Below are 11,187 nucleotides of genomic sequence, written 5' to 3' on the forward strand. Positions count from 1 at the left end.
GGGGCAGTGGAGTCACTGGTCAGGGCACAAGGGGAGCCAGCGTGGGAGCATCACTGTCCCTTCAGTTGCACCTGCACTGGCTTTGCCTTTGTCCCCCTGAGGCAGCAACTGCAGAGTAATTAAGGGAGGATGAAGCTCTGTGGGTTAGTTAAAAGTCAGGAGCTCCCTCTGAAGTGCAGAGCTCGTGTCCTGTTTCAGCACGAGCACGTCTGACGTGCTGGAGCCTTGCTGCGGTGCGGGGGCACAGTGCCAGGTGCTGGGGAGTGGGTAGGTGCCTCCATCCCTGTCTCCTGCCAGCAGCTTTCCCCTTGGGCATTCTGTAATTAATCAGCCACTCTGAGCTGAAGGCTGCTGCCCTGTGAGGTTGGCAGGGTGGATGCCGATAAAATGACGATAAAATGTCATTGCTGTGCTTGGAACAAGGGATGAGCAGAGGGGAGTTACTGGAAATGGGTGGGATTTTTATTGTTTGAGGAAAACTGCAGCACTGAGCAGGATAATAAAACGTTTTGCTAATCATAACAGCCTTGAGGCGATAAACCAACGGTCCTGTTAAACAGTCCTGTCCAGATAAACCACAGTTTGTGCTGTGAGATGTCTGTGGATTCTCTGCTGACGTGATTTAGAGCCTGTTGGAGCCGGCTGGCACACAGTGCCCGTATGCCTGGCTGGGCTCTGTGGGATGCAGGGTAGGGATGCTCGGCTGGAATGGGTGATGTGGCTCAGGGCTCTCACTTTGCGGGCTCTTCTGAGCCAGAAGGTGTTTGAAGCTTAATCCTCGGGGCAGCAGGTTCTGTTGGTTTATTTTTCTAGGTACTCAGCAGTGAGAATAAATTCCCCTTTGCCCCCTGAGTCCGTTGGGTGCTAAGATGCAGCTGGAGCAGCCTCTGTGTGGTTTGGGTGCTGAGGTTGCTGCTTGAACACTCATCCCTGAACTCTTCTGACTGTTAGTTTTCCCTGGGATGATGGCGGCGGTGCAAGTGTAAACCACAGGGCTGTCAGTGCTGTTTGGGGATTTTCTAAGGGACACAGAACTCCAAAGTGCTCCAAACCCCAGGTGTTTTTGCTGGCATTCGGTTTGTGTTTTCGCTGGGATTGACCTCTGTTCAGTGGATGCTCTGAGTTCATGACCTGCAGTGCAGCTTCAGTTTTAGTCACCAAACCCGTCCTGCTCTCAGCCACGTGGTGGCTGACAGCAGCTTCTTTTTTGTTGTGGGGGTTTTTTTTGAGTGCTGCATCTTCATTTTCACATCTCCTCTCCGAGGCTCCGGGCTGTGTCTCACCAGCAGCACAAGTAGGTGCAGAGCCCCTGTCCCACCATTGGGGTAGGTGGGTTGGACCCTGCTCCCGCTGTCCCTTGGGATCAATCCTGGTCCGTGAAGTGCTGGGGTGGAGAAGCACGAGCTGGAGGTTGTGCAACCAGGCTGACGCTGCACTCGCTGACCGCAGCCACCCCCGTGGTGCCTCTGTGGGCTCCTGGTGGAGATTGGGGCTGGCCCCATGCCTCATGTTCCGTGTTCCATGCTCGCCACATCCCAGTCCTGCTAAGAGAGATACCTGGGAGTCATCAGGTGTTTTGAAACGTGCCATACAAATTGCCAGCAGGAGCATCCAGGAGAAGCAGGGCTGCCATCAGCAGTGCCAGCGTTGGACTGAGCTCAGGTTGGGATGGAGCAGAGCAGCCCTCAGGCAAGCTGTGTTTATTTTTGTAAACTAACTGGAGACTATCAATTCAGTAATTAAATATTGCTGATTTGTAAAGATGTGAGTTGGATATGTTGGGACATTTCTTGCTGACCACAGTTCCTGCTGCTGTTCCGCCACAAGGGTGCCTGCAGATCCTCATCCTTCTATTAAGCACCAACAAATTGAGCTCAAATTTTCCAGGCCACACCTATGTCTTTTGGGGAGGCTGCACTTAATGACAATCATTTCTGGGAATGGCTTAAAGAAAAAGGCAGCTTTTGATCATATGGGGCTTCTCGTAGAAACTGGTTTTGTGGTTGTTTGTAACACTTTAACACAAATGGTGTTTCCTCACTGCTGAGGGTGCTGGGCCTGCACAGGGGCTGTTCCGGGGGTGGTTTTCACCCGATCCCAGTGCAGGTGCCGAGGTCAGGGGTTTCACTCGGGGGTTTTGCTCGGGGTTTTGGTCGGAGCTGTTGTTGGAGCCCAGCTGGCGGTGACGCCCTGCGCAGCATCAGGAAGGAAGTTGCAAACAAGTGTGTGTCCGTGTGTCTGTCCGTGTGTCTGTGCACGGCTGGAGCTGGAGCTGTTTCCGGAGTGGGGTGACTCGGCTTGGCTGTTAAACCACCTCTGTCCCTGCACCTCAGCGCTCGTGGCACTGCAGAAGCGCATCCAGGGATGCAGCTGCTGCTCCGTGGAGCCTCAGCCTGGTCTGGAGCTGGAATCCTGCAGTCCATGGAGGCCAGGCTGAGCAGGAAGCCTCGCAGGGAAGCGCCTGCACTGCAGATAAGCCCTTGCAGAGTTCATGCTGGGTGGAGTTTCCCTCTGGTTTCTCCTCAGGGCTGAGGCGGAGGGGCCAGTGACACTCAGTGGCAGGAGAGGAGACTCGGGTGGCTGGAATAGCCATTAGTGTCACCACTGGAAATGTTCTCAGGAACATCCTCCAAGGCCAGGACCTGCTGTGCAGCCAGGGGGAGCTGACTGGGAAGGGCCCAGCAGCAGTGACCCCACGATGATCCCATGTCCATGCTGTGATCCTGGGAGCAGAGTGACATCCCGTGATCCCACTGAGTCCTGGCTCCTCGGGGTGCTCTGCTGCAGCTCCGTGTCCCAGACTGTCCCCAGGATGCTCTGTGCTTGCAGGACAGCTTCAGCCAAGGCTGCTGGGCTCCCTGGCATGGAGCAGTCCTTGTGGGAAACCCAGTGTCCCAACCTGGTTCCCAACCTGGAGTGATTTCCATGCTGCGAGGGGCCCGTGCTGCTGCCTTGGCAGGTGGTAAGGCTGGAGAGAGCTTTGTTCCTTGGGCTGCAGCCAGGAGGTCCTGCCAGGCCTGCAGGTCCTCTGGGCTCTGTCTCCTTTCACTGTCACTGGTTTGGGGGCTCTGGTCATCGTCTGACTGGTGCCTGATTTCAGCATTTGCAGCAGGCGAGTCTGGAGCTGCTTCCTCTGGGCAAGGCTGCTGTGCTGGTCGGTGTGTGCTGGAATTGTTCCCAGGTGGATTGTCATCCCCCCCAGGGCTTTAAACACCCTGGCTGCTCGGGTCCCCCCTGAGGCCTCTTCCTTCCAGGAGGCTGCATTTCCTAAAAGAGCAGCTGGCCTGCTGCTTCCCTCCTGTGTGTCCTGGCTTGGCTGTGGCTGGTGTCTCAGGGCAGGTGTGCCAAGTCCAGCTCTCAGCACTGACCGTGAGCTGGGACCACCTGGGGCTCCTGGGAGGAGGCTGTGGGCAGGAGGGGAAGGTGCTGAGGAGGAGAGCAGATGTGTGTGCTAAAAAAACAAACCAACATTGTGGCTTCTCTTCCCCAGCAGGTGTTTTGGTGGCCACGGTTTCAGCATGAAGCTCCACTAGCAGCACAATGACCTTACGGGGGGAAGGTAAGAGCAAGCAGCTGGATGTGTGGCTCCCCTGGGATGCTGGGTGGCTGCTGCACATCTGTCTGATGATGTTGCACATCTGTCCACACCACCACTGGTGCCCCCTTGATCCTGTGTTGCTTTCACAAGCTGGCAGGACACAGTGTAAGCCTTGTTCATGCTCAAGCCCCATCAGCATGGGAATAGGGAAGACTTGCTGCCTGTAGGACCTCCTGTCACTCTGCTGTCACTTCCCCACTGGTTCCCATCCTCCCTCACACTCTGAGTGCCAGCCTTGCTCTGATGCTGGCCAGGGACAGAGCTCCTGGCCCTGGCTCCCATCTCTGTCCTGCTGTGTCCGAGCTGCACTCAGGGGCTTCACCCCTGGGTTACTCATGGCGCTCTGATTTCTGCTCCCACGTCACCATTCCCTGCCATGATGTGCCAGAGTAGCCCCTGAGAGCTGCCTAGTTCCTGCTGGAGTGGGAAGCTCTCAGAACCAGCGTGGGCATCTGCAGGGGTGTTGTCTCTGGAAGGGCTGTCTCTGCTCAGACAGCCCTGCACCTAATTACACCACGATTCCAGCACAGTGTCTGCTGGGGAGGAAATGACCCATCCCTCTTCCCTCACAGACTAATGAGTACCATAAATTTTAGGAAATTCTCAGTGGAGAATTGCACGAAAAAGCTGAGAACCAGCTGGGCCGTTTGTGGTTGCCCGCGGCCAGTCATGCTCTGGATGTTGTTCAGCCCTCCCAGCACATTGAGGTGATCCCAGGGTGATCCCAACAGAGAAATTTGTCCCATTCCAGCCCTACCGAGGCCGGGGGCTGCTGTGCAGGGGCAGAGCCAGAGCCAGAGTCCAGAGCTCAGCAGTGGGGAGAAGCCATGCTCCTGTCTTTCCCAGTCCCCACACGGAGTGAGAGCTTCTCCATGCTGGTGGCGTTGGGTGGGAGCAGTGGGGGCTGTGCCTCTGCCTGCTGGACAGGCAGGGTGGTCCCCAGGGACACACAGAATCCCAGGATCATTCAGGTTGGAAAAGCTTTCCCAGATCTTGAAGTCTAACTTGCCCGATCCCCACCTTGTCACCGACCCAGAGCACTGAATGCCACGTCCAGGCATTCCAGGGACACCTCCAGGGATGGGGACTCCAAAGCTCCCTGGGCAGCCCCTTGCAATGCCTGACCACCCTTTCCATGAGGAAATTCCTCCTGGTGTCCAACCTGAGCCTCCCCTGGCACAGCTGGCAGCCCCAGCCACCCTCCCATCGCACACAACATGAGAGTCCCTTTGTTTCCTCCGGAGCTGCTGGAGCATCTCGGTGGGAACTGCTCCCTGTCAGCTGGTTCTCCTGGAGAACAGAGCACTTCTGTGCTCCAGCCTCCTTTCACGCTGCAGCCTTTGCTGCTAATTAGCCTGTCTTGGTCTGCATCGCCCTAATTATTCCAGTTGGCCCTAAATCCTGCCTGCTCCTCTGCCATCCATTGAAATGGGTCTTGTGGCATTTGCAATTATTTCGGGGTGAACATTTGAATCTATTTACATGACTGAAGCAGATGAAGAGAGCAGGAAGGAGCAGCACTTGTCTTGTTAATAGCTCTGACTCTGCTTGGTGCTGCAAAAATGCCAGAGCTGTTGGGTGTCCCTCTGATCTATATCCCAGCAAATCCACCCACTTTATCTCATACCTGGGGATGCAGCTGAGGCTGTTTAGCTTTGGTATGTTACCAAGCAGCTGGTCAGGGTGGACCAGGGAGTAAAGAGCCACAAAAATAGTTTTGGTGGTGATGTTGCTGTGCTGCTGGGCTGGGGAAGGACATCCCTGGGCTGGCACAGAGGCACTGCCTGGGCAGGAGTGGATAAAAGCCGGTGGGAGCAGTCTGGGATGGTGGAGTGGGATGTCAGGGGCAGGAAGAGGGGAGCAGAGCGAGTCCCTGAGTGCCTGGCAGGAGGGGCAGGAGCAGGGAAGCTTCCCAGCTCCAGGCTCTCTCTCCTGCCTGCTCCCTGCTCCTCATGGCCACTACACAATGTGTTCCTTCGTGGAGAGGAGAAAACGCTTTTCTGGAGCGGTTCTTTGGCCTGTCAGCAAAACAGAATCCATGGACGGCCCGTTCCTTCCACTCCATTCAGCTCCTGCCCCAGCCACATAATCTCAAAGAGCTGGAAATCCTGGGGTGAGCCCAGGGGAGGATTGCAAAACCTGCACTCACAACTGGGGCGGACGGGGGGAGGGGGTGGGAAGCGGTGCCAGCATTCCCGGGAGTCCCTCCGGGGCACGCAGCAGAGCTGGGCACTCGTAGAGGCTGCAGCCTTCCTGCTGGATGTCCTGCCGAGCCGTGGAAAACCCCAAAAAGTCTTGGTGCCAGATGAAGTTTCACGGATTTTTCCATCAGGTCAGTCTCCAAGGCAGAGCAGGGTGGTGAACGCTGCATGTGGCTGTTCACTCTCAGATGGTTGAATTTTTGAGTGTTTCATTCTAACGGCTTCTCCTTACTCAGACCCTTAAAGCTGGCATGAGAGGCTTCTGTTTTTCTCTTATTTCAGCCTCTCCCTCCCCTGTGACCGCAGGGTTAAGCTAAACAAAATGTAGGGAGGATGCAGGTGGCTGAGAGGTGAGCGGTGCTGGAGTGCTGGCTTGGATTTGGGAGGAATAACCTCAGCGAGGGCCTGGGCTTCATCTGGGATGGAGCAGTCTCTCTGTAAAGATTTTGTTTTCAGGAGTCCCTGAGTATACAGGGCCCCTCCTCTCCAAAACGTTCCTGGAGCTTTGCTGCAGCTGTAAACCCATGTTTTCTGAGAAAACAAACAGCGCAGAAATTATCTCTTTGGGTGTGCACTGAGGCAGACTTTAATTACCTGCTGGGTGTAAGGCACCAAGCCCAGGAGGTGCTGATAAGTGAAGGAGGTGATGAAATCCTGGGCTGGTGTCAGCATCCCACCGGGGCAGGGCTGGCCCCGCTGTTCTGACTCTGCTGTTCTCTTGCAGATGCCCGTGGGGTTGGACACTCGCTAGCAGAGAGCTGAAGCCCCCAGCCTGTTGCCCAGGAGAGCAGGATGCGGGTCACCATGCGCAGGGTGCTGCTGCTGCTGGGCTCGGTGGTGGCCCTGATGGTGACCCTGCACCTCGGGCAGCAGGTCCTGGAGTGCCAGCAGGTCCTGAGCGAGAGGAGGCACAGGCTGATGAGGCCCGAGAACGAGGAGCTGGTCATGGTGGACGCCAACCACGTGGAGTACCGGTACAGCAAGGACATGCCCCTGATCTTCATCGGCGGCGTCCCCCGCAGCGGCACCACGCTGATGAGGGCCATGCTGGATGCCCACCCCGAGGTGCGCTGCGGGGAGGAGACCCGCATCATCCCCCGCGTGCTGGCCATGCGCCAGGCCTGGTCCAAGTCCGGCCGCGAGAAGATGCGCCTGGACGAGGCGGGGGTGACGGACCAGGTGCTGGACGCGGCCATGCAGGCCTTCATCCTGGAAGTGATCGCCAAGCACGGCGAGCCCGCCAGGTACCTGTGCAACAAGGACCCCTTCACGCTCAAGTCCTCCGTGTACCTGTCCCGGCTGTTCCCCAACTCCAAGTTCCTGCTGATGGTGCGGGACGGGCGCGCCTCGGTGCACTCCATGATCACGCGGAAGGTGACGATCGCCGGCTTCGACCTGAACAGCTACCGGGACTGCCTGACCAAGTGGAACAAGGCCATCGAGGTGATGTATTCCCAGTGCCTGGAGATCGGCCGCGCCCGCTGCCTGCCTGTCTACTACGAGCAGCTGGTGCTGCACCCCGAGCAGTCCATGCACAACATCATGAGGTTCCTGGATATCTCCTGGAGCGACACGGTGCTGCACCACGAGGAGCTCATCGGGAAGCCTGGTGGGGTGTCCCTTTCCAAGTGAGTCTTGGCTCCTTCCTCAGCTTTTCGAGGAGTATTTTCATTACACAAGGCTAAAGCTGGGGGCAGAGCCGCGGTGCTGGTGTTTGTGTGTGACTTTGGGGGAGGAGGGACAGCACACTGTGCTGCAGTGGGGTTTGTGTTCCTGCGTAAGAGATGGCTTTAATGCTCCCAATCTGTTGTACTCTACAGAACAGCTTGTCAAGCAAGGATTTCAGGAGCAAGTGACTGTTTAATCTCTCTTGACACTGCAGAAATTATTTCAGTCTAATTTGCAAAGAACTGCTTGCTCTGAAACGTGAGCTCTTTAATGCCTCTTTCTCCACCCGTCCTCAGATGCTTCCTTGGTGTGATTACTTGTGCTGCTAATGATGATGAGCAGCAGTTCTTGCCAGGTGTGGGGCTGGTATTGCAGAATAAAAGCAGTACCTGCTCGGTGGAGGCACACCCAGCACTCCCTCCTGATCTCTCCTTGGGGGGGGGGGGGGGTTTACCTTCTCCCACTTTGTTTTCCTCTTTCAATGCTTTTTCTTTTCTAAATGGAGGCTTAAGTCAGGCTTAGCAAAATTTAATCAGCGATGTAAGGGAATTATCCCAGTCTCCATCAGTTGCTGGCGCCCCGGTGGTGAGGGCACAGGAGCCACAGGGGGATGTGCAGCTGCTCTGGTTTTCCGGGCTGCCCTGGGAGTGCAGCCAGCTCTGCTTCCCTGTTTACTCAGAGTAAATTAGTCCAGGTTGCTTAGATCAGGTTTTGAATATTCAAAGGGGTCACGGGGTGTATCTGTGCTACAGCCCACACATCTTACAGTTGTTTTCCTGTAATAAGCAGAGGTGTCCTGGTAAAACCCCCTGTCCCAGTGCAGGATGGATCCCTCCTGTAGGAAAAGAGGAAACAGCCTCAAGCTGGGCCAGAGGAGGTTTAGGTTGGATAATAGGGAAAATTCCTTCCCTGAAAGGGTGGTTAAGCATTGGAACAGGACAGCAGTAGAGTCACCATCCCTGAAGGGATTTAAAAGCTGTGTGGATGTGGTGCTTGGGGACATGGGGCAGTGGTGGCCTTAGCAGTGCTGGGGGAATGGTTGGACTCACTGGCCTTAGAGGGCTTTTCCAACCCTAATGATTCCATGATTCTAAACTGCAGGACCCAGCCTCTGGGGCTGTGGAAACCCCTGCCAGGATCTGCTTTCCCAGAGCAGGGCTGTGAGGGGACAGGGCTGCCCCGCTGTGCCCCACCCTGGCTCTGCCCCAAGTGGCCCTGGCAGGTGACGAGCTTTGCTCTGCATGGAAGGGACTTTGGAGCCATTCAGCCTGGAGAAGAGGAGGTTGTGTGGAGACCTCACAGCACCTTTCAGTACCTGAATGGAAGCCAGAGAGGGACTTTTCATCGGGAACTGGAGTGGCAGGACAAGGGGGAAAGGGTTCAAACTTAAGGGGAGAAAATTTAGGTGAGATACACAGAAGAAATTCTTCCCTGTGAGGGGTGGGGAGGCCCTGGCACAGGTTGTCCAGAGAAGCTGTGGCTGCCCCATCCCTGGAAGTGTCCAAGGCCAGGTTGGACAGGACTTGGAGCAACCTGGGTTAGTGGAAGGTGTCCCTGCCCATGGCATGGAGTGGAGTGGGTTGGGTTTTAAGGCCCCATGCTGTGGTTCTCTGTGGAGGTGGCAGCGAGTTCTGTGCGAGACCAGCACGTGCGTGAAATCCAACCGTTTTGTCTTTTGTTTTTTCCTTTATTTTCCCCAGGATAGAAAGGTCAACAGACCAGGTGATCAAGCCGGTGAACATGGAGGCGTTATCCAAATGGATTGGGCACATCCCAGGGGATGTGCTGCAGGACATGGCCCACATCGCTCCCATGCTCGCCAGGCTCGGCTACGACCCCTACGCCAACCCCCCCAACTACGGCCACCCCGACCCCCTGGTTGTCAACAACACGCACAGAGTGAGTGGCACTGCCATGGGGGGGACAGGCCAGGGGCTCATGGAGCAGGGGAAGCTCCTGAACCAGATCAGGAAAGAGCAGGGGGGAAACAGGCTCACACAGGGAAAATGACAGAATCACAGAATTCAGAGTCATTAAGGTTGGAAAAGCCCCCCCCAGGACTGTCGAGTCCAAGCTGTGCCTGATCCCCACTGTGTCACCCAGCCCAGAGCTCTGAGTGCCGTGTCCTGCCCTTCCTTGGATACCTCCAGGGATGGGGACTCCAAACCTCCCTGGGCAGCCCCTGCCAAGGCCTGAGCACCCTTTCCATGAGGAAATTCCTCCTGATGCCCAACCTGACCCTCCCCTGGCACAGCTTGATGCAGTTCCCTCTCCTCCTGTCCCTGTTCCCTGGGAGCAGAGCCCGACCCCCCCCGGCTGCCCCCTCCTGTCAGGGAGTTGTGCAGAGCCACAGGGTTCCCCCTGAGCTTCCTTTGCTCCAGGCTCAGCCCCTTTCCCAGCTCCCTCAGCTGCTCCTGCTGTTCCAGCCCTTCCCCACCTCCATTCCCTTCCCTGGACACGTTCCAGCCCCTCAATGTCTGTCCTGGAGAGAGGGGCCCAGAGCTGGACAGAGCACTCAAGGTGCAGCTGTTTCCCTGGGAAGGTTGGGAATGGCTGATAAAAGTGACCCAAAGGTCATTCCAGCCCCACTCCTGAGCCACTGCCCCAGGGGGTCACTCCAGGTTCTCTTTCCCACAGGTTTTGAAGGGGGATTATAAAACACCAGCCAATCTCAAAGGTCACCTGCAGGTAAGAGCCGGGAGTTTGGGTTCCCTCTCTGGGGAATGCCGGGAATGTCCCTGCCCCCTTCCCTGGGGAATGCTGTCTCAGAGCTGACCCTTCTCTTTTGGGGCTCTTCCAGGTGACTCAGAACACGTCATCATCTCACTAAGAAAATTAATGATTTCCAGGTAAGACCCTGTTTACTTAATTCTGGGATTTGGGCAAATCCGCCTGCGTTGCTCCGGGACTGGCGCTTGGTTTGTGTGATTTCTGTAGCTCAGCTGGGGTTCCAGGCACACTCCTGGTGCCAGGGATCCTTCACAGTCGCCTCAGATCTTCCCAACAATGCTGCTGTGTGGGACCATTTGTCAGGAATTCTTTTCCTGAGCTCTGGGAACGGGATTAAAGCTGCAAAATGAAGCTCAGCCGCTTGGGAGGGTTATTGCAGCCTGTCCCCGCGGGCAGCACGGACACATGGAATGTGTGGAGGAGCTGAGCTGCTCCCCAGCTGCCTCCAAGGACGTGCCATGGACCTGAGGAAGGGGATAGAAAACAAAGGAAAACATGATGGAAAACAAAGCTGCTGCCTTGGGCTTCTGCTCCAGAGACAACTGTTGACATGTTGGATGTTCTTCCTCCGTGCTAAAGCATAAAATGTCATTCTTGGTACCAAAACTGATCCTTTAAGAGCAAGTTTCTGTGTACAAGCAGATGGTTGGGCTACAAAAAGACCAGAAGCACTGAGGGAAGATCAGGAATTGTGTGTCCACTGTGCTGGGCTGGGAATTGGCTCCTTTCTGGCCGTTTTTTGTGTCGCAGGGGCTTTAAACCCTCAGTCAGGCACCGCTGTGTTGGTCTGAGGGGATCCTGCTCCCGAAGGGATCCTGCCCCTGAGGGAAATCTGCCCCTGAGAGGATCCTACCCCTAACACAAACCTGCCCCTGAGGGGCTCCTGCTCCTGAGGGGCTCCTGCTCCTGAGGGGCTCCTGCTCCTGAGGGGATCCTGCTCCTAAGGGGATCCTGCTCCTAAGGGGATCCTGCTCCCAAAGGGATCCTGCC

The 11,187-nt window shown here is 56.2% G+C and overlaps 1 protein-coding gene across 2 annotated transcripts in view; it reads left to right on the top strand.

The window, feature by feature from the left end:
* Positions 1-3,490: 3,490 nt before the first annotated feature.
* Positions 3,491-11,187, top strand: part of TPST2 (tyrosylprotein sulfotransferase 2) — an 8,069-nt gene continuing 372 nt past the window's right edge. Inside the window, exons 1-5 of one of the 2 annotated variants that reach the window (XM_042035202.1) lie at positions 3,491-3,559; positions 6,524-7,427; positions 9,168-9,366; positions 10,105-10,155; positions 10,268-10,316. In XM_042035202.1, coding sequence (XP_041891136.1) covers positions 6,592-7,427; positions 9,168-9,366; positions 10,105-10,155; positions 10,268-10,297 — 1,116 coding nt within the window. In that variant the 5' untranslated portion in view covers positions 3,491-3,559; positions 6,524-6,591 and the 3' untranslated portion in view covers positions 10,298-10,316. Of the gene's footprint in view, positions 3,560-5,828; positions 5,931-6,523; positions 7,428-9,167; positions 9,367-10,104; positions 10,156-10,267; positions 10,317-11,187 lie in introns of those variants that run through there. The other variant, XM_042035203.1, reaches the window with a different exon arrangement.

The sequence above is a fragment of the Corvus kubaryi genome, unplaced genomic scaffold, assembly GCF_017639235.1.
Source record: "Corvus kubaryi isolate FWS band 111438036 unplaced genomic scaffold, C.kubaryi_AGA036_p1.0 37382, whole genome shotgun sequence".
NCBI classification, from domain to species: Eukaryota; Metazoa; Chordata; class Aves; order Passeriformes; family Corvidae; genus Corvus; species Corvus kubaryi.